Source organism: Thamnophis elegans, chromosome 14 (assembly GCF_009769535.1).
Source record: "Thamnophis elegans isolate rThaEle1 chromosome 14, rThaEle1.pri, whole genome shotgun sequence".
Classification (NCBI taxonomy): domain Eukaryota; kingdom Metazoa; phylum Chordata; class Lepidosauria; order Squamata; family Colubridae; genus Thamnophis; species Thamnophis elegans.
Genome location: NC_045554.1, coordinates 37517327 through 37540504, shown reverse-complemented (window position 1 = coordinate 37540504; position 23178 = coordinate 37517327). Strand labels below are relative to the sequence as shown.

General features: G+C 45.8%; 1 protein-coding gene across 2 annotated transcripts; it reads left to right on the top strand.

Moving 5' to 3' along the window:
* Positions 1-22928, top strand: LRP3 (LDL receptor related protein 3). 2 transcript variants are annotated; one of them, XM_032231343.1, is made up of 7 exons: positions 1-233; positions 9911-9958; positions 11480-11618; positions 13046-13254; positions 15434-16520; positions 17585-17717; positions 21322-22928. In XM_032231343.1, exons 1-7 carry the CDS (start codon positions 164-166, stop codon positions 22108-22110), a joined length of 2475 nt encoding a protein of 824 aa, XP_032087234.1. In that variant the 5' UTR covers positions 1-163; the 3' UTR covers positions 22111-22928. The 2 variants fall into 2 exon arrangements, with proteins under 2 accessions (XP_032087234.1, XP_032087235.1); XM_032231344.1 differs by lacking the exons at positions 1-233; positions 9911-9958; positions 13046-13254 and having other exon boundaries at positions 11512-11618.
* Positions 22929-23178: the final 250 nt, after the last annotated feature.

The window sequence follows — 23178 nt, the reverse complement described above, 5'->3', positions numbered from 1 at the left end:
CCGATCGCGGCGGCGGCGGCGGCGGCCTCCCAATTCAGCCGTCGCCAGCGGGCGAAGCGAGGCGAGGGCCATGGAGCCCGGACGGGATGCTCCCCGCTTGCCCGCGCCGCTGTGATCCTCGCCCGGCCCGGCGGCCGAGGCGCAGCGCGGAGAGCGGCCCGCCATGGAAGCAGCGGCGTCTGCAGAGCCGCGGCCCCCAGGCGCGCTGGGACCGCTGGCTGCGCTCTGCTTGGGTGAGTCGAGGCCAGCCGGATCCCGCGCGGGATTCGGATCGCGGACCTTTGGGGAAGGGGGTCTTCCTAGTGGGGAGGGGAGGTAGAGGTACCCCAGGTGTGGGGCAGGCGGAGATCAGTCCCCAGGGCTGGGTATGGGGTAGGGGGGGCATCTGGTTGTGGGACCCGCAGGAGGAGGGAGCCGGGCGAGGGGGCATCATCCGGATCCCTTGCGCGCACTTTCCCACCCGTGTCCGCTCGGTCTGGGCGACCGGGAGCGCTCCCTGCGCTGGAAGAGCCGCAGACGTCCCGCGGATGATCCTAAGGTCATGCAACCCACCTCTCTCCCCCTCCCAACACACACACACAGACTCACACACACAACACGACACAACAGAACACAACACATACACGGAGTCCAGGACATCCTAGGGGACTCCTAAGGTCATGCAATCCACCCCTCTCCCCTCTCCCAACACACACACACACACACACACACACACCAAAACCACAACACAACACAACACAACACAACACAACACACACACACACACACACACACACGAAGGAGTCCAGGACATCCTAGGGGACTCCTAAGGTCATGCAATCCACCCCTCTCCCCTCTCCCAACACACACACACAACAAAACCACAACACAACACAACACAACACACACACACACACACACACACGGAGTCCAGGACATCCCAGGGGACTCCTAAGGTCATGCAATCCACCCCCTTCCCCCTCCAACTCTCTCTCTCTCTCTCTCTCACACACACACACACAAACACACATACACACACCAGGAGTCCAAGACACCCTAGGGGACTCCTAAGATCATGCAATCCACCCCTCTCCCCCCACCCCCCAACACACACACACACACCCCAGGAGTCCAGGATCCAGTGAACTGAAGGTGCAGCTTGGAAAGAAAGAAACAAAAAAGCGCTTTTGTGCAGGTTAACCTGGACAAGATTTTGCACAGCTGGCAGGTCCCGAGTAGGAGAGCGGTGTTTTGTGCATGACTGCAGCTTCAGCAGGCATGCGTGTTTTTCCTCGTGCAAGGGCACTGCGGGATGAAGTGACATCAGCTTTGTTTGCTGGGTGGGAAGAAGGCACGCGCGCCCGTGTGTGTGTGTGTGTGTGTGTGTGTGTGTGTGTGTGTGATTCCAGCTGCCACACCAGGGGGTTGCGTGGTGCCGCAGTCGGAGTGGGACCTGTGGTTTTTAAGGTGAGGTGGGGGGTGGTGGTTTCCTTCTCCCTCTGGAGCGGCTTTGGCTAAGTTGGTAGACAAGCCACGATTCCATTTTGCAACAAGTTTGGGCAGTTTGCATGGCTTGATTTGTTGCTGATGACATCATAGAAATTCTATCGCTGCGTCCTGGACATTAAAAAAACTTTTATGAATGTAATCCATTGAAAATTTCCAGATATGAATAATGCATAGAGAAAGCAATCTTTTTTTAAAAAAAACCAAACAAACGAAGAACCACATTTCAGAATAGATTTTTAGTTAGCTCAAAGGCAGGAAATGCACTTATAAAGCCATTATGAGATAATAATGTAACTATAAAGTCGGTTGTAAGCTTACCTGGAAAGCCCATTTAGTTCACCCCGGCTTATGTCTAAACAGCTGTATCAATCTGGACTGTAAGGCAAACACTGAGTTGTGACACTGTCGCAAGATAGAAAAGGAATCTAATTTAATGATTTCCTGGGCCAGGAAGTCAAATAGTCTGCAAAATTTCACGGCATAAGCCAGAACATAAGCAATACGTTTCCGGCCCTTATAATTATGACTCTTCACGGAAACCTGTTCTTTTGGCATCACTTTAATGACTCTGCTCAATTAAAAAATTCTGGAACTCATAATAAGGAACTCATTTTGCTATCCAGGTATATTTATTATAAATAGAATAGGATAGAGTAGAATAGATAATGGAATGGAACGGAATAGAAGAATAGAATAGTAGAATAGAATAGATAATGGAATGGAATGGAACGGAATAGAAGAATAGAATAGAATAGAATAGAATAGAATTCTTTATTGGCTAAGTGTGATTGGACACACGAGGAATTTGTCTTTGGTGCATAAGCTCTCAGTATACATAAAGAGAATAAAATACATTCATCCAGAATTTACTAATCAACTATCAAATCGTATTAGGAAACAAATAAAAACAATATAAATTGAAAGATGGCAAGCAACATGATTCCAGTAATAAGTTGGAAGAGATAGATACCAGTAAGGAAGAGAAGAATAATAGTAATACAGTCTTAGTAAATTATTTGACAGTGTTGTGGAAATTAGTTGTTAAGCAGAGTGATGGCATTCGGGGGGAAAACAGTCCTTGTGTCTAGTTGTTCTGGTGTGCAGTGCTCTATAGCGTCGTTTTGAGGGTAGGAGTTGAAACAATTTATTTCCAGGATGTGAGGGGTCTGTAGATATTTTCACAACCCTCTTTTTGACTTGTGTAGTATACAGATCCTCAATGGAAGGCAGGTTGGTACACACACACACACACACACACACACACACACACACACACACACAAGCTTATTTGGTCTAATACTGATTTAAAAAAATTGCAATGTTATTTTCACAGGCTTTATGGCAAGGTTGTCTGAGCATTTAACTAGGCTAAGAGAATGGTCCCTTCTTTTAATTTGTACCTGCTCATCTTTAGAAGGCGTAAGAGATGCACTGTGGATGCTAACTATTTTAGCAATATCAAGGATGGGTGGCAGTTGAGAAATATCAGGATATGATGTCCTTTACTATATTTGTTGTTTCATTCTTTGCATTGTTTCCTGTGTGCTCCACTTCCTGTCGCCTCTCCTGCCAATTGCAGCAGCACTTCTTCGTTTTTTCCAGGAGATTTGGTAGAGAGACATTATAGAGAGAAATAGAGAGAGAGTCTGCATAGCGTTAGCAGTCTCAGATTTTGATTTACTGCGTATTAGTTATCAAGGACGCACTAGTTGTAAAGAGAAGGCTTTTTTTAAAACTAAGCAATTCCTCCAAGATGAAGATGCATCAATGTGGATGAAATCTACAGATTTCTGTCTTGGTAAGTGTGAGTAAGAAGAGTTAATTTGATAGACTGCTTTATAAGTTTCTCTGTGGGTGAGCCCCTCCCAAATACAGTGTTGATAATCAGGTTCTTGACGCTGTCTTAGTGGTTTTCTTTCAGACATTTCATTACCAAAGTGGGTAATATCATCAGTGTCGATTACCTTGTGGGAAGACAAATGGAAAACTTTAAAAAAAGATTAGAAATAAGCCTTGCCATTTATGCTTAGTATGGGGCAGGGGTCCACAAATATTTTGGTTTCAGGACCCTTAAAAATAACTGAGGGCCACAAAGGACTTTGGGGGATGGGGATTGTATCTATCAGCATTTGCTGTATTAGAAATTAAAAGGGAGACATTTAAAAATATTTGTTGATTTGTTGATGTGATCCCCACATAATTGTAGTATTGTATTTGTATTTGTATTTATTTGTCTTGTATGCCGCCCACTCCCGAAGGACTCTGGGCGGCTCACAATAGACAAGGGAAGGGGGAAGACTAGACAAAGACAACACTTTAAAAACAAAACCACAACATTCAAAATTTCCGCGGGGCTGGATGTTTCACAGGCCTGGAGCAGCCAGGACTTGGTGGCTTTGCGGAAAGCCGGGAGGATCGTAAGGGTCCGGATCTCGACAGGGAGATCATTCCAGAGGGCTGGAGCTGCAACAGAGAAGGCTCTCCCCCGGGGGGTCGCCAGCCGACATTGGCTGGCGGATGGAATCCGGAGGAGACCTAACCTGTAGTAGAAGGAGAAGCTGAGCCTGGAGGGCGGAGTCAAGTGAGTAATCAGCCTAGAGCAGGGGTTTCCAAACTTAGGAACTTTAAGACTTGTGGACTTCAACTCCCAGAATTCCCCAGCCTGGGGAATTCTAGGAGTTGAAGTCCACAAGTCTTAATGTTCCCAAGCTCTCACAAACAATAAAAGTCCCACCCTCTTGAATGCCATTGACCCTTAAGTGCTGCCCATTGGTTGGCTAGATTCTTGTGTATGGGCATGAGTAATAAAGCAGCTTATCTGTGTTGGATCTCATTCTTTGCACCCGATACCAGTTCATACTTTGAAAACCACTGATCTAGGATAAGTTCCCAATGGAAGTCATTGATACTGGCTTCAGTTTGAAGCCAGGAGCTTGGAGCTGGAGGGAATTGAATGTGAGATCAGGCGAGGATGTGTAAATATCTGCATTTATAGATATTGCATTGGTGGATAAACATAGGGTGAAAAAAAAACAGGGATGTAAGCAGCTGCCTCCCCCTCATCCCCTCCCCAGGTTTATTTTCTCCTTCCTTCCATCAAAAGGAATGCTATTCTATAAATAGAAATAACATAAAAAGCAAGACTCTTGGGGAATACTGTGATGCAGTTTTAATGAAAGGTGCCTCTGCTCTAGGCAATCACACCATGGATGAATTTTTAAGGTCCTTTCAGGTCACATCAAACATTCCCCAGAGCTTACAGGGGGTCTGTTGGGCTTCTGCTGGCCTAGTCAGTGGAGCAAGCTAGTTGTAGCTTCTTCAGGAAGACCTGGTTAAACAGCCTGCGGAGGTCACGGGAGTCCAGAGGAGGGCACATTGAGATCATCTGCACTTAAGATGACCTTTTTTTTTCTTTTTTTAAAAAAAAGCTTTTTATTTTTCCATTTTCATAACATATAAATCACATGTATACTATTACATAGCCAACATCCTATTTGTATTATTAAATGTTTATATCAATTCATCTTACCATCAACTCCCAAAAACAATTATTGGCTCTTCTGTTCTCCATACACCATATTTGTACCTTACCCATCACTTTCTTCTCCCTCTCTCCTCCCGCTCCCTACCTCCTTTCTTCCCTCTGTCATCCTTCTCTTCTCTACTTCCCCTTCCTCTCTCCTTCTCCTCTCTCCCCTTTCCACTCCTCCTTTCTCTCCTCCTCTTCCCCCCTCCTCTCTCCTATCCCTTTCTTCTTCCCTTACCTCTCTCCTCTACTTCACACTCTTCATCTCATTTACTTGGTGTATTTCAGCTTCTGAGCAAGCTCCATTTTATGTTGATGGTATTTATCATTCCTTTTCAACATACATATCTAATGTTGACATATATCTTCCTCCCCAAAGGTGCTTTTTTCAAAAGGCAGCTGGAATTTCTTTGGTTTTTCTTTGAAGGCGTTTCACTTCTCATCCAAGAAGTTTCAGAGCTGAAGAAGCTTCTTGGATGTGAAGCAAAACATCTTCAAGAGAAAAATCAGCAAGTCCAGTTGCCCCTTGTAAAAAAGTACCTTTGGGACTTAAGAGTGGGGTGTTTGAAGTGATGAAAGAAATGTCCTTCTGGGTTCGGCTCCAAGTGGGGAAAAAGACACTGGAGACATGGAGGCTGCTTGGAAAGATGGTTTATTGTTGGACAGGACCACATGGCTTGAGCCCTGACCAGAAAAGGTGATCAGATGCTTCATTGTTGGTGGAGAAGAAGAGAAGGGCTGAAGGAGGAGCTTGCTAGGCTTTTTATAACCTGTTTAGTCCCACCTCTCTGTTTCCTGTTCCTGTGTAAGAAATGTCTTCTGATTGGTTGTCAGACTCCCATAGGGCCATGCAGGGGCAACTCTCTGGGCTGTGTTTTGAATCCAGGTTTAGTTGAGTTCTCAGATGCCATGTGGTCAGTTGAGTAAAGGGCCAATATTATCATGCCTTTACTCCCATCCCCCCCTGGGGCTGCAGTGGAGAAGTCTTTATTATGTAAAAGGGACTAGCTTGGCCTTCTTAATGGCCCATTAACAGTGGGGATGGGCAGGAAGCTACAGGCAGCTATTCTGTCTTTTAAAACATGTTTCTTTCTTTTCATATCCAGAGAAATATTCTGCCTTTTCAATATTTCCTAGGATATTTCATTTTTCTGGGAGAGGGCTGGTGATAACTTCCCACAGAAGAAAGTGTTTTTTCTTTGCCCAGGGGAATAAGGTTTCTGCTGAGATTTGGAGGCACCTAACCTGTTGTCATTGCAAAGATTTTTTTTCTCTCCCAAGTCATGGGCTACTTGGGCTAGCCTGGTTGGAGCCCCCTCCTCTGGGTGTGAGATAACAACAGAGCAATAACAGAATAATAGAGTTGGAAGGGACCTTGGAGGTCTTCTAGTCCAACCCCCTACTCCATCAGGAGACCCTATACTATTACAGACAAATGGCTGTCACATCCTTTTCTTAAAAAAAATCCAGTGATGGAGCATTCACAACTTCCGAAAGCAACCCATTCCACTGGTGAATTGTTCTCACAGTCAGGAAGTTTCTATTTAGTTCTAGGTTGCTTCTCTCCTTGATTAGTTTCCATCCATGGTTTCTGGTCTTCTGGTGATTTGGAAAATAGGTTGACCTCCTCTTCTTTGGGGCAGCCCCTCAAATATTGGAACACTGCTACCATATCACCCCCTTTTCACTAGACTAAAGGTAAAGGTTCCCTTTGCATATATCTGCTACTCGTTCCCGACTCTAGAGGGCGATGCTCATCTCTGTTTCAAAGCCAAAGAGCCAGCGCTGTCCAAAGACGTCTCTGTGGTCATGTGACTGGCATGACTAAATGCCGAAGGTGCATGTAATGCACACAGAACACTGCTACCTTCCCACCAAAGGTGGTTCCTATTTTTCTACTTGCATTTTTACATGCTTTCGAACTGCTAGGTTGGCAGAAGCTGGGACAAGGAATGGAAGCTCACTCCTTTATGCGGCGCTAGGGATTCGAACCGCCGAACTGCCAACCTTTCTGGTCGACAAGTTCAGCGTCTTAGCCACTGAACCACGGCGTCCCTATTCACTAGACCAGTAGTTCCCACACTTGGCAACTTTAAGACTTGTGGACTTCAACTCCCAGCAGAGCTGGCTGGAGAATTCTGGGAGTTGAAGTCCACAAGTCTTAAAGTTGCCAAGTTTGGGAACCACTGCACTAGACTAAACATACCCAGTTCCTGCAACCTTTCTTCCTATGTTTTAGCCTCCAGGCCCCTAATCATCTTTGCTGCTCTTCTCTGCACTTAAAACATCTCCCAACTTCCAGGTTCTCTATCTTCTTTCTCTTTGTTTCGTTGGTCTGGATTAGAGGTTGTTTCCGGTCAGGGTGTCATTATATTCTCTGATGTATCCTGAGCCGCCTAGAGTCATTTTGAAGTCAGAACCCATCAAGTCAATAAGTGAAATCAAAGGACAAACATGGGGACATGTTGTCATCGTGGCTTGTACTGACAGCTTAAGTCTGAATCTCCTGGAGCTGTGTTTGTGATACTGCCTGTGCCTCCCGCTAAGCTGCGGTTTGCATAGGCAGGTACCGTATTTGTCGGATTATAAGACGCACCGGAGTATAAGACTCACCGGGGTTTCGAAGAGGTAAATTAAAAATAAAAAAGTCTTTGCGCTCTGCAGGCCTCCCAAACCCTCTGCACACCTCGTTTTTTGCAAAAGCTTTGGGAGGCTTGTAGAGTGCTCGTGGGGAGATCGGAGGGGCAAAAAACAAGCAAAACAACCCGTTTTTTGCTCATTTTTGCCCCTACCCAGCCCCCAGGAGCACTTTGCAAGCCTCCCAAATCCTCTGCACCAGTGGTGGGTTCCGGATCCTGTTGCAACCAGGCGTCCACCACAGAACATGTGCAGTACGCATGCACACATGTGCACATGCTTATTTACTGCCCGTGATGCTCCAGCTTCGCGGGGCATCGCGCAGGCACCGTATGCTCTGGCTGACTTAGGGCCAATTACCAGGAGACTGGGAGTTTTAGTTCCCCTTTAGGCATGAAAGCTATCTGGGTGACTTTGGGCCAATTACCAGGAGACTGGGAGTTCTAGTTCTGCTTTAGGTATGAAAGCCAACTGGGTGACTTTGGGCTAATTACCAGGAGACTGGGAGTTCTAGTTCTGCTTTAGGCATGAAAGCCAACTGGGTGACTTTGGGCCAATTACCAGGAGACTGAGAGTTCTAGTTCTGCTTTAGGCATTGAAGCCAACTGGGTGACTTTGGGCCAATTACCAGGAGACTGGGAGTTCTAGTTCTGCTTTAGGCATGAAAGCCATCTGGGTGACTTTGGGCCAATTACCAGGAGACTGGGAGTTCTAGTTCTGCTTTAGGCATGAAAGCCAACTGGGTGACTTTGGGCTGATTACCAGGAGACTGGGAATTTTAGTTCTGCTTTAGGCATTGAAAGCCATCTAGGTGACTTTGGGCCATGCGGAAGCCCCAAACAGCTTAAATACAGGTAAGGAGCGCAATTGGGCGGAGAACCGTAATGGAACAGTACCTGGTGCTTCCAGCAGGCACTGGGGCGTACCGGTTGTATCCCACCCCTGCTCTGCACGTCTAATTTTGCAAATGGGGGGGGTCAGTAGCCCAAAAATGCTGTCTTCAGTGTATAAGACACACCCAGATTTTTACCCTCTTTTTTTGGGGGGGGGGAAGGTGTGTCCTACTCCAAAAAATATGGTATTTTTTTGAATAAGTTGTATTAGACCGGTTTGCAGAACATGCTGAAATCTCGGTTTGCACACTGAATTACAATGACCGCTGTGCCACCAATGAGCTAAAGTCTTAGCAGGAAAGGACCAGAAGGCGCTTGGTGAAGATCAAACCTGGGAGATGCTGGAAAATGTCTTAAAAGGTTGGGGGAAATCAGAAAAGCAGGGTTTAAAATTCACAAATGTTTGCAGAGGGGACGGAGATGCAGCAGGCAGGCACCTCCGTGGTGGGAGAGAACATCCACCCATCTTAAAGTTCCCAAGTTTAAAAAAAAATACTGTTATCTTCAGGGTCCGCTTTTCAAATCATTGAACACCACTTTGCATAGTCAGCTGCATCTTCAGGGCTCAGGCCCGCAGTTTGCATGTCTTTGTTGACGGTGTCTCGCTATCTCTGTTTTGGGTGCTCACAAGGTCGTTGGCCATTGACTTCTAATTGGTATGCAGTCTTGGCCACGGTGGAAGGTGCTGCTCTCAGGACATATCCATACCAGCAGAGCTGGCCTTCTCTCATCTTCTCTGTAATTGGGGCCACCGCAAAATGCTGCCCAATGGTGCCATTTGTGATGTGGTCAACAAGGGAGATGCCCGGTATCCAATGGCGCATTTGCATTCCCATGGCATGGAGAAGAACTCTCACTCTCTGTTGTTGCTGCCCAGCATTCAGTGCCATGCAGTTTGACAGGGAGGATGGTTGCCTTGTAAAGCTTAGATTTAAGACGGGTTGGCATTCGTCTGTGTCAGGATTGGAAAATACTGGTATAACAAGGGAGCCAACTGTATTTTACAGATCACAATTAAGCAAATCATACTTCATCCTCATTAACACCTCCTTGGTATAGATCAGGGCTGTCCAAACTTGGCAACTTTAAGTCTTGTGGACTTCAACTCCCAGAATTCTTCAGCCAGCCAAAATCCTAATTTGTTTCCCCAACAGACTTCCCACTTCACAAAATGTTGCTGATCTGTTCCCACATTCTTTTACTCATCATTCTTTTACTTCAGACATCACGAAAAGTTAAGCCCAAGCTGGCTTGTAGCAATCTTTTCAAAACACATCCGATAGAGGTGTATGTTTTTGATTAATATCTTACGGTAAGTGCCACCTTCCTAATGTCTTAATTCATGTTTTTGGGATTTTCAAAACAGTGAATCTCTTCCTGACTGGGAAAATCGAGAGTGCGGTCCCTTCCTTAGGTAAGATAAATTTCCCTTTAATTATCATTTATGTTTCATAGTCTTCCTGGTGTGACTCGTAAGCCCGGATAAGTATCGTGTTAAGAAAAAGATGGGCCCTTTCCAAATAAGTGAAAACGTATCGCATAAAGAGCATGGATCAAAAGATAATGCTGAGATGTTCTCTGAAAGACTTTCAATGGTGGTATTCAGCCAGTTTGGACTGGTTCAGGAGAATTGGTAGTGGCGACCTGCCCACCCGCTTCGGCGCTATGCCGTCCTATTTAGTCACGTTTTCTAAGCCGCATTCAAGCGAGCGCGCCAGAGGTGGGTTCCTACCAGTTCGCACCTATTCAGTAGAACCGGTTCGTCAAATCTACCGAACCGGTTAGAAGAGGTTCCACCAGTGGACCCGGAAAGCAGGCCACACCTACAGAAGAGGTTCCAAAATTTTTTGAAACCCACCACTGGTCCTTGGATATGATTATTCTACACTATCATGCTCATATTTATAAAACTCAGTGCCTCTGTGAAAGGTAAGGATGACTCCTGCGTTTGTGGTACAATCAGAACATTGCGTGTGTTGAAGTTGTTTTAACGCAAACCCAAGATGCCTTTTAAAAAACAAGTTTACATCCTATTCTTATGCATGCCAGTGCTGTGTGGGAGGTAATTTAAGGTGGTTCTGACAAGTGTCGTCGGCATCTTCATATCCGGTCACATGGGCGGCAAGCCACTCCCATCCGGTCACATGGGCAGCAAGCCACTCCCACAAAGGAGGCCACACCCACAGAGTAGGTTCGAACAGTTTTTGAAACCCACCACTGGAGCGCGCTCACAAATTCGGTGTGCAGTGAACCAGTGGTAAAAGTATGTGAAAGCCACCTCTGATGACTTCCTTAACATTTCACTCATCATATGGTCAATCGCATCTTCTTATCCTGCCTGGGGTTCAGAAACAACAACTTCCCCTGCTTTCAAAACTTACTTTGGAAAGTAAAACGTGTGTCGGTTTAGGACAGTGTTTCTTAACCTTAGCAGCTTTAAGATGGGTGGACTTCAACTCCCAGAATTCCACAGCCAGCAAAGCTGGCTGTGGAATTCTGGGAGTTGCAGTCCACTCATCTTAAAGCTGCTAAGGTTAAGAAACATGGGTTTAGGAGGAAAGTGAAAAAAATCAATTGCCTCTTAGGATCAGCTGATCTCTCTCTCTCTCTTTTTTAATGGCACTTAGCTTTGCTTCTAAATTCTGCCTGACGATGAGGAAACTTCTTAACCGATGTTTTTGCACGTCATGTTCATTTCTTTGGCTCGCCTTGTGCAAAAAAACACACAAAAAAACCCTTTCCTTTTGGCAGACCTATTTAGGGTATTGATTGTGTCCTAGGAAAAAATCCTGTCCCAGCGCATTTCAGCCAGGCGAGTTTAGTAAAGTAGAAGGAACAGGAATTGATAAGGCAAAGACCAACCCCATGGTGTTTCTTCCCCGAATGGGCAAATGCTGTGGTTTTAACCGTCTGTTTCTGATGCTACCTCCCACAGCTGCTTGCAGTGGAAAACCAGAGCAGCACATGGAACGGCGCGGGGTCATATATAGTCCTTCCTGGCCACTCAACTATCTCCCGGCTATGAACTGCAGCTGGTACATCCAAGGAGATCGCGGCGATGTCATCACTATTAGGTGCGTTGTATGATTTCTTCTTTCTTTCTTTTTTTCTTTTTTTCTTTCTTTCTTTTTTCTTTCTTTCTATATCTCTATCTATCTATCTTTCTATTTTTCTATCTTTCTCTCTCTCTCTCTCTCTCTCTCTATCTATCATCTATCTATCTATCTATCTATCTATCTATCTATATCTATCTATCATCTATCTATCTATCTTTCTATCTATTATCTATCTATCTATCTATCTATCTATCTATCTATCTATCTATCTATCTATCTATCTATCTATCATCTACAGTATCTATCTATCTATATCTATCTATCATCTATCTATCTATCTATCTATCTATCTATCTATCTATCTATCTATCTTTCTATCTATTATCTATCTATCTATCTATCTATATCTATCTATCATCTATCTATCTATCTATCTTTCTATCTATTATCTATCTATCTATCTATCTATCTATCTATCTATCTATCTATATCTATCTATCATCTATCTATCTATCTATCTTTCTATCTATTATCTATCTATCTATCTATCATCTACAGTATCTATCTATCTATCTATCTATCTTTCTATCTATTATCTATCTATCTATCTATCTATCATCTACAGTATCTATCTATCTATCTATCTATCTATCTATCTATCTATCTATCTATCTATCTTTCTATCTATTATCTATCTATCTATCTATCTATCTATATCTATCTATCATCTATCTATCTATCTATCTATCTATCTATCTATCTATCTATCTATCTATCTATATCTATCTATCATCTATCTATCTATCTATCTATCTATCTATCTTTCTATCTATTATCTATCTATCTATCTATCTATCTATCTATCTATCTATCTATCTATCATCTACAGTATCTATCTATCTATCTATCTATCTATCTATCTATCTATCTATCTATCTATCTATCTATCTATCTATCTACTGTATTTTTGTAGTATAAGACGCACCAAGGTTTTGAAGAGGCAAATTTAAAAAAAAGTAGGTAGGTAGATAGAGAAATAGAGAGAGATAGAGAGATAGAGAAATACAGTAGGTAGGGAGGAAGAGGGAGTGTAGGTAGGTAGGTAGGTAGAGGGATAGAGAGAGAGAAAGAGAGAGAGAGAAATACAGTAGATAGGTAGGGAGAGAGAGAGAGTAGGTAGGTTGGTAGGTAGAGGGATAAAAAGAAAGAGAGGCAGAGAAATACTGTAGATAGATAGGGAGAGAGGGAGTAGGTAGTTGGTAGGTAGGTGGTTGTGTTCATGCAATTGGTTGTACTTAAAGAAGTGAACAAAACACACATCTCTGAAGTTCTTGAGAAGGTTAGGAGGCCAAGTGCCATCCCTTCCAAAGGTCACCAATCTCTGATGTTGCTTTTCCTTCATTTGTATGTCTTCTTTTTTTTTCTCCATCTTTTTGTCTTGATAGTTTTAAGAACTTTGATGTGGAGGACTCTCCCAAATGTTCCATAGACTGGTTGATGATGGGTCCTTCTTCCAAAGGGGAGGAGTACAAAGTCTGTGGATCTTTTATCCCTCCTTCGTTCATCTCTGCCAGGGACCACATCTGGATCTTTTTCCACTCAGATCCATCAAGTTCAGCGCAGGCTCAGGGATTTCGCCTTTCTTACATTCGAGGTAACATCTGCTCTGTTGGTTCATTTCATTTCTGGACATCATGTCTGTGTGAGAGATTAATTCCATGTCATCCTTGCAAAGATACTGGGCAGGCTTTCTGATGAGGAGCCAAGGTGGCGCAGTGGTTAGGGTGCAGTACTGCAGGCCACTTCAGCTGACTGTTATCTGCAGTTCAGCGGTTCTAATCTCACCAGCTCAAGGTTGACTCAGCCTACCATCCTTCCGAGGTGGGTGAAATGAGGACCCAGACTGTGGGGGTGATATGCTGACTCTGTAAACCGCTTAGAGAGGGCTGAAAGCCCTATGAAGCGGTATATAAGTCTAACTGCTATTGCTATTGCTATGAAGAGAGAACAACAAACTGGAATAAGCTAACACACCTTAGAGTAAACCAGACATAAACACACATCTCTTGGATCCATCGCCAACACAATTTTCACTGTGACCTAGTTCACACTGCGATGTACGTGTGTCTTGATTTCGGCTCAGCACATTGCATGAACATAGATAGCCAGGAAGGTTTGCGGACTACATTTAAAGTTCTTGTAGTACAAGTATAGCCTTTATTGTCATTGTACATCATGTATACAACGAAATTGGTCTTAGTCTCCCGGGTGAAATCCATGACAAAAAAAAAAAAAAATGAACAACATAAATAGTATAAAGAATAATCCCTATGCAAGTAATTAGAAAAGAAAAAGAAAGAAAAAGAAAAACTAGTCAGATAGAAATTATTTTTAAATAGTTTATTTATGGCTTGCTTCATTAAATAAACACATTTTTGTGCAACAAACAATATCGACCGACCATGGCTTAATGTGATGTGTGAACCCAGCCATACTCCTGTCATCTCTCGTGGCTTTTGTCAATTTCTGTGGGTGATGTTTCTGTATAACAAAACTATCAAGTGATTTATGAGTAGAGTTGGGTAGGCTAAGAGATAGAACCGTGGGGAGAATATTTTGCTTGGAGCAAGTTGGGAGCGGAAGGTTGCGCTTGGCAAGATAGAATTTCAGTGTTGTGTTATGTTGCTGTTTTAGTGAGTCTGATCCTCTTCATATGGATACTGCTAGTGGAGAGACCAGCATACAATATTGGGCTGCGGTTTAGTTGTGGAAGCTTTAAAAAAATGAAAGAAGGCAACAATAAACTTGTTTCGTTGGCAAGAAACCTGCCAAGATGGGTCTATCAAGTAGCACTGAGTTCAGTGAAACTTTTACCTTTAATATCAGGATAGCAACCAGAGATCACTCTATACTTACACTCCATACAGTTCATACACTCTATAGCTCTAATCCCACTTTAGGAATGCAAGCCATCTGGCTGACTTAGGGCCAATTACCAGGAGACTGGGAGTTTTAGTTCCACTTTAGGCATGAAAGCCATCTGGGTGACTTTGGGCCAATTAACAGGAGACTGGGAGTTTTAGTTCCGCTTTAGGCATGAAAGCCATCTGGCTGACTTAGGGCCAATTACCAGGAGACTGGGAGTTCTAGTTCTGCGTTAGGCATGAAAGCCAACTGGGTGACTTTGGGCCGATTACCAGGAGACTGGGAGTTTTAGTTCTGCTTTAGGCATTGAAAGTCATCTGGGTGACTTTGGGCCAATTACCATGAGACTGGGAGTTCTAGTTCTGCTTTAGGCATTGAAAGCCAGCTGGGTGACTTTGGGCCAATTACCAGGAGACTGGGAGTTCTAGTTCTGCTTTAGGCATGAAAGCCAACTGGGTGACTTTGGGCCGATTACCAGGAGACTGGGAGTTTTAGTTCTGCTTTAGGCATTGAAAGCCATCTGGCTGACTTAGGGCCGATTACCAGGAGACTGGGAGTTTTAGTTCTGCTTTAGGCATGGAAAGTCATCTGGGTGACTTTGGGCCAATTACCAGGAGACTGGGAGTTCTAGTTCTGCTTTAGGCATTGAAAGCCAGCTAAGTGACTTTGGGCCAATTGCGGGGCGACTGGGAGTTCTTGTCCTGTCTTAGTTATGAAAAACAACTGGGTGATTTTGGACCAGTCACCAGGAGACTGGGAGCTCTAGTTCTGCTTTAGGCATGAAACCCACCTGGGTGACTTTGGGCTTACAAAATAAGAAAGGCAGGTGGGAAAAAATGTCTAATGACTAATGATAAATGACTAATGCTTGCAGCAGAAGTTCCTAACTCTTCTCCCTTACTTCGCAGGAAAGGTTGGCCAAGCCAGCTGCCAATCGGACGAATTCCGCTGCCTCAATGGCAAATGCATCCCCATCACTTGGAAGTGCAATTCCATGGACGAATGTGGGGACAACTCCGACGAGAAAAACTGCAGCCTCCCCCCGACGGAGCCCCAGTCCAACATCTGCCCTTCGGGGACCTTCCAGTGCAACATTCCCCATTCCACCAAGTGCTTGTTGAACGAGCTGAAATGCAACGCCGTGAAAGACTGCAGCGACGGCTCCGATGAGGAAAATTGCCCCGATCTCTCCTGCGGCAAGAAACTCAGCAATTTCTACGGCTCGTTCGCCTCGCCGGATTTCTTCCGCCTGGACCGGAATCGGGCCGACCTCTGTTGCACGTGGAAAGTGGACACGCAAGATAACCGCCACGTTCTCCTGCAGCTCAGTTTGCAGCTGGGCTACAAGGATTACGTGAAGGTGTACGACGGCTTAGAGGAGAAAGCCGACAAGCTGATGGAGACGCTCTCGTATCGGAACAATAAGCACTCGGTCAGCCTGGAGTCCGCCAAGGGGCAGATGACCATCTTGTACTATGCCTGGTCGAAAAGCACCGGGCACGGGTTCAACGCGACCTATCAAGTCAAAGGGTATTGCCTTCCGTGGGAGCACCCGTGCGGGGACGAGGAAGAGTGTTACTCCGATAAGCAGCACTGTGACGGGTGGTGGCATTGCGCCAACGGTAAGGACGAGGAGAATTGTCCCGCCTGCCAGAAGAACGAGTACCCCTGCGAGGGGAATAGCGGGCTGTGCTACTCCTTGCTCGACCGTTGTAACAACCAGAAGAACTGCCCCAACGGGTCGGACGAGAAGAACTGTTTTGTGTGCCAGCCGGGGAACTTCCATTGCGGCACCAACCTCTGCATTTTTGAGACCTGGCGTTGTGACGGCCAGGAGGATTGCCAAGATGGCAGCGATGAGCACAACTGTTTGGTGATCGTGCCCCGGAAGGTCATCACGGCCGCGCTGATCGGGAGCCTGGTCTGTGGGCTGCTGCTGGTGATCGCCTTGGGTTGTGCCTTCAAGCTGTACTCCCTGAGGAGCAGGGAATACCGGTGAGGAGAAGAGGGCGCTGTTGGGACTGTGTTCTGACCCAGCTCCCCAAACACGACAAACCCTCTGAAGTTAACTTTATTAGGAGCGCCCTCAGCCCCGGCAAACAGTTTCTCTCTCACAGCAGGCTAACAAGTCCCTCTGGACGGAAGATGAATAGTTGTCTTCCACATCTATTCGTCTCCACCCCCTGCCTTTTATCCCAAGGGTGGGGCTTTGCTAGCAGTGATGGCTCTTCCGTCCCAAGGACCGGCCCATAGATTTCCACTGTTCTCCTCTCCTCTGCCTTCTGCGCATCTGCGTTTCAGGCACTGGACCCAGCTTTTTCTCCTCTTCCTCATCAGCCACCTCCAGACCTGGGGGCTGTTGACTCTCCAACTGAGGGTTGACAGATGGCCCAGACTCCGCCTCTGTCTCTCTCTCTCGTTCTCTGACAGCTTCATTCCCTCTTCCCCTCAGAGCTCTCAGGTTGCCTTGATTCTCCCACATCTCCTCCTCCTCTGATTTGGCTGCTGGAAGGGCTGGCTGCCAGCAGGCCACAACAGAATGTTTTTAGGGGGAGGCGAAGGCCAATCCCAGTGGGGTGAGAAGGTCCCTCAAGTAACCTGGACCCAGGCCGTGTGATCATGTGACCTTGGGGTGCTGCAAGAATTACAAATACATGCCTTCTGCCAGTTGCCTGATTTTTTTTATTGCGTCACTGTTGGGAATGCTATGACCGTCCCATGTGTGAGGACTAGTCATAAGTCAGGTGTTTTTTTAAGTGACCTTGTAACTTGGAATGCTCCCCAAGCCAGTGTTTCTCAACCTTGGCAACTTGAAGATGTCTGGACTTCAACTCCCAGAATTCCCCAGCCAGCATTCGCTGGCTGGGGAATTCTGGGAGTTGAAGTCCAGACATCTTCAAGTTGCCAAGGTTGAGAAACACTGCCCTAAGCAAATGGTTGTAAATCAAGGACTTCCTGTAGATGGAAAGAAGCAAGAAGCGATCCACTTCCCCACACTTGATGTTACCTGGTCAGTTTCTCTCCTCCGTCCCTCATTTTTCCTTTGATCCCATTTCCAGGGCATTTGAAACCCAGATGACTCGCTTGGAGGCGGAGTTCGTAAGGCGCGAAGCTCCTCCTTCTTACGGGCAACTGATCGCACAAGGCCTCATTCCACCCGTGGAAGACTTCCCTGTTTATAATGCATCCCAGGTAAGGCCTTCTAAGAATAGAGTAGAGCAGAGCAGAGCAGAGCAGAATAGAATAGAATAGAATAGAATAGAATAGAATAAAGAAAATAAGAATAAAGCTGGAAGAGACCTTGGAGTTCTTCTAGTCCAGCCCCCTACTCAAGCAGGAGAACCTATATCATCCCCAATAAGTGACTATCCAGTCTTTTTTTAAACCTCCATTGATGGAGCACCCCAGTGGTGGGTTTCAAAAATTTTTCAAACCTACTCTGTGGGTGTGGCCTCTTTTGTGGGAGTGGCTTGCCAGCCATGTGACCTGGTGGGAGTGGCTTGCCGGCCATGTGTTTTCTTTCTCTCTCTTTCTCTCTCTTTCCTTCCTTTTGTCTCTGTCCCTTTTTCTTTTTTATTTATTTCTTCCTTTCTTTTTCTTTTTCTCTCTGTGTGAGTCTGTGTGTGTGTGTGTGTGTGTGTGTGTGTGTGTGAGTGGTGGGTTTCAAAAATTTTTGGAACCTCTTCTATAGGTGTGGCCTGCTTTCCGGATCCATTGGTGGAACCTCTTCTAACCGGTTCGGTAGATTTGACGAACCGGTTCTACCGAATAGGTGTGAACTGGTAGGAATCCACCTCTGGAGCACCCACAATTTCTGGAGGCAAGCTGTTCCCTTGGTTAATTGTCCTTAACTCTTAGGAAGTTTCTCCTTAATTCCAGGTTGCTTCACTCTTTGATTAGTTTCCAACCATTATTTCTTGTCCTGTTCTCCGGTGCTTTGGAGAATAATTTGAGCCTCCTCTCTTTTGTGGCAGCCTCACTAATACTGGAATACTGCTATCATGTCACTCCCAGCACTTTTCTCTAGATTTGCAAGACCCAAAATCTGCAGTGGTTCCTCATATGTTTTAGTCTCCAGGCCTTTGATGATCTTAGTTGCTCTTCTCTGAACTGTTTCCAAATTCTCAACATCTTTTAAGTAGTACGGTGACCAAAACTGGTTGCGGTACTCCAGGTGTGGTCTTACTTGTCTCTGGCGTGGCACGACAAAACCGTGCTCGTCAAAATAGCGGTGATAAAACCGCGTCGCTAAAGCCGCGACGTCATCACCGGGCGTCATCACCACCGCGACAACAGCGTGGCGACAGAAGGGCACTTTAAAACAGCACGGTGGCAGAAAGCCGATTTAAATTAAGGTAAGGGTTAGGATTAGGTTTAGGGGTTTGCTTTAGGGTTAGGTTTAGGGTTAGGGTTAGGGTGCTGAGTGCTTTGGAAGGCGCGGATTTGCCCTCCGCGATTATGTCATCGCGGTAGGGTCGCGTTTTTCCTTAGCGCTTCGAACGGCGTGGATTTGCCCTCCGCACTTATGTCGGCGCGGATAAGGGCTTCGCGGTTTTGTGGTGGAACCATCTCTGGAGCTGTCCCTCCATTCCTTGCAATGTGAGTCCAGAGTGAAATTGATACGACCTTCCTTTTCTAACAACGGTACAGGTAGTCCTCGAGACTTAAACCCATTCGTTTGGCGACCATTCGAAGTTACTGTGACTTTACCAAATGTGACTTTTCTGTCCTTAAAAAAAAAAATCCCATTGCGACAGGATCAAAATTCAGATACTTGGCAACTGACTCATTCATGACGATCACGTGACTTCTTTTGCAACCTTCTGACGAGCAGAGACAATCCACTTAACGACCTTGTAACTTTAACAATCGCAGCAGTGGTGGATTTCCATTTTTTTTTACTACAGGTTTGCTTGTGCGCGTGCATGTGTGTGCGCTGGGCGGGTGGGCGGAGCCTCCCGCCGCCGCCATCACCAGTTTGGGGGCCGAACAGGGAGCAACCCGCCTCTGAGTTGCAGTGATTCACTTCACAAGAAAGATTATAAAAGGGGGCAAAACTCACAGCAGAAATTTGGGGCTCAATTGTGATTGTAAATTGAGGCCTGTCTGTAAATCAGAGGTTTGCAAAGCCTTAGATTAACAGATTAACAAATGAGTTGGAAGGGACTTTGTAGGTCATCTAGTCCAATCCCCCGCCCAAGCAGGAGACCCTACACCATTTCTGACAGATGGAAGTCCAGTCTTTTCTTTTTTTTATATATATAATTTTTTTTATTACATAGACAACACATACACATAACAATAATAATAAAAACAAAACAAAACACACACACACACACACAAAAACCATCATCACATACAGCATGTCGTTTGGTTACAGGTGTTTTAACATTTATCATTCTTATACATTTATTATTTCATTTAATAGGTTATAATATACAGTTTGGGTTGCTTTGTTTACCATCCCTTCCTCCTGTTGTAACACCACCTTATTTTCCCTTTTTTCTCCCTCCCTCCCTTCTCTACTTTCATCCTTCCTCCTCTCCTTTCCCTTTCTTCTTCCTGTACCTTTCTCCTACTCCTGCTCTTCCTCTTCCCCTTCCTACCCTCTCTCCTCCTCTTTCTCTCCTTTCCATCCTCCTCTCCTTACCTCTTTCTTTTCACCCTCTCTCCCTTCTCTACTTCCTTCCTTCCTTCTCTCCTTCCCCTTCCTTCTTCCCTTGCCTCTCCTTTGCTCCTGCTCTTCCTCTTTCCCTTCCTACCCTCTCTCCTTCCTTTTCTCTCCCTTCCATCTTCCTTTCCTTTCCCTTTCCTTTCTCCCCCTCTCCCTTCTCTACTTTCCTCCTTCCTCCTCTCCTTCCCCTTCCTTCTTCCTGTACCTTTCTCCTACTCCTGCTCTTCCTCTTCCCCTTCCTACCCCTCTGTCCTCCTCTTTCTCTCCTTTCCATCCTCCTCTCCTTACCTCTTTCTTTTCACCCTCTCTCCCTTCTCTACTTTTTTCCTTCCTCCTCTCCTTCCCCTTCCTTCTTCCCTTACCTCTCCTTTGCTCCTGCTCTTCCTCTTTCTCTTCCTACCCTCTCTCCCGAAGTCCAGTTTTTTCTTGAAAGCCTCCAGAGATGAAGCTCCCACAACTTCCGAACGCAACTTCTGTTCCATGGGTTGATTGTTCTCCCTGTCACAAAACTTCTCGTTGTTGTTTTTTTGAGAATTTTTTTTATTGTTTTAGTTAAACAAAAAGATAAAAAAATATCATCTTTCGTTACATCTTGTTGAAAGCGTATCGATTGGTTACAAATATATTCTGTGCGTTTCTCCCACAATCCTTACATATGCTTTATTCAAATCAGGTTGTACCTTTTAAGTCAAGAAAGAAAAGTTATGTATTTTACTATCCCTGTACCATAATTCTTATTTAATTACCATTTTTTAAACATGTTTTTATCAAGAATCATTTATATTAAAAGACACAACCACCTACTGGCATTCATTTGCAATTTCAATAGATCTCCAATAACATTGTACCTTTATAACATATTCTAAAATTAATTCGGTTAAGTAAGATATATAAGCGTTCCCTCCCCCCCCCCCGTAACACACCTGTATGTATCATTAAATATTGTCCATTAACATTTCATTGTTATTATTATAGTTAACTAAAAGTTATTTACTGTTTATCTCACCTCTCCTCTCCAGGCCAAAACTTCTCCTTATTTTGAGGTTGAATCAAAATTAGAGTTTTGACGAAACTCCCTAAGGAAAATATTTGATTTTTTTTTCTTTTTTAAAATCTTTGCAGGCTTCCGTGCTGCAGAACATCCGAACGGCCATGAGGCGGCAAATGAGGCGCCATTCCTCGAGGCGCGGCTCTTCCCGCCAACGTTTGGGTAGACTCTGGAACAGATTCTTTCACAGGCCGCGAGCGAGAGGCCAGGTTCCCCTCTTGCACACCGCCCGCACCTCCCAGACGGTCCTGGGGGACGGGATCCTGAACTGCACAGATGGGGCACCTGCGGAGAGCCTCCCAGCCTCTCCCGAAGAGGGTTGCGGCCCACCCGGAGGGGTTTCCGAACCTGGCAACAGCTCCTCAGCCTTGGAGGCAGAAGCAACGGAAGTCCCGTCCACCGAGAGTGTGCCTAGCCCTTGCCCAGTTGCTCTGCCAGATGCTGAGGGCCAGCACAGCTGCATGGCTGAAGATGCCCCGGAGGGAAGACTCGCACAAGCCGCTAAAGCTGATTCAGGAAGGACATTTAGGGACCCTCTGCTGGAAAGAGTGACAGAAATTCACCAATGGGGACGGGTGTCACGTGGCAGGACAGCTGGAGATGGCAGACATTCTCAGCTGCTGAGGGAAGAGCTGCGTCATTCAGTGCCATTAAAAAACTGGGAGTCCGGGTATCCGGAAAGCCACGGAGCCCTCCCTCTTCAGGGGGAACGCCAGCCCAATGGCGACCCACACTCCTGTCACGAAGAACCTTTTGGCATTCACCCTCCTCGTTGCCATTCCATGGAAGTGCCAATAGCCGCCTCCCCGCTCCGCGCCCCTGAAAGGACCCCCAGTGACGACGAGTCTTTGTTGGTGTGCTGAAGGGTCGTATTCGCAGGCAGACGCACCACCGCCAGGCAAATGGCGCAGGTCCCATTATCCACGTCCTAGGTGCAGTGACACCACAGGGCACGTCACCTTGCTAGCTCCCTGGTGCGCGTGCCACAGTAGGACTCCCCGCCCTGAGCTCGGGCGCACCACCGCCAGGCAAATGGCGCAGGTCCCATTATCCACGTCCTAGGTGCAGTGACACCACGGGGCACGTCACCTTGCTAGCTCCCTGGTGCGCGTGCCACAGTAGGAGTCCCCGCCCTGAGCTCGGGTGCACCACCACCAGGCAAATGGCGCAGGTCCCATTATTCATGTCCTAGATGCAGTGACACCACGGGGCACGTCGCCTTGCTAGCTCCCTGGCGCGCGTGCCACAGTAGGACTCCCCGCCCTCTGCCGACACCCCCCACTTCTCCTTTGTTTCTTTCTTTACAGCATGTCTGCCTTCGCAAAGAATAACTTAGATACAGCTGGAGGGAAAGATTCTTCACAGCCTTTCTCTCTCCCCCTCTTTCAGTTATAATTGTGCCAAGATGGATAGAGGATAGATACAATGGTTGTCTCGCTGTAAAAAAGTAAGGAGGATGACCTTGACAGAGGTAGGATAGATTTGTTACCAAAGCAACCAGAGGAGAAAGCATGGATTACCGTATTTTTTGGACTATAAGACGCACTGCAGTATAAGACACATCAAGATTTTGAAGAGGTAAATTTATGCAGATAGTTTGAGAGGCTGGCAAAGTGCTCCTGGAGGCTGGGGAGGGCAAAAAACGGGCTTGCAAAAAAATGGGGCGTGTAGAGAGTTTGGAAGGCCCGCAGAGTACTCCTGGGGGCCTGGGAGGGCAAAAACACCCCCGTTTTTTGTGAAAAATGGGCCCATTTTCACTTTTCACTCGTTTTTGTCCTCCCCAGCCAACAGCCAATAAATTGAAAGATGGCAAGCAACATGATTCCAGTAATAAGTTGGGAGAGATAGATTCTAGTAAGGAAGAGAAGAATAATAGTAATACAGTCTTAGTAAATTATTTGATAGTGTTGTGGAAATTAGTTGTTAAGCAG

What these genes read in the sequence shown, in the direction of transcription:
- LRP3 (XM_032231343.1), top strand. Translation starts at nt 164, where the DNA reads ATGGAAGCAGCGGCGTCTGCAGAGCCGCGGCCCCCAGGCGCGCTGGGA. An exon ending in GAGTGCGGTCCCTTCCTTAG is followed by an intron (nt 9,959 to 11,479) that starts GTAAGATAAATT and finishes TACCTCCCACAG; the next exon opens with CTGCTTGCAGTGGAAAACCA. An exon ending in GGCGATGTCATCACTATTAG is followed by an intron (nt 11,619 to 13,045) that starts GTGCGTTGTATG and finishes TTGTCTTGATAG; the next exon opens with TTTTAAGAACTTTGATGTGG.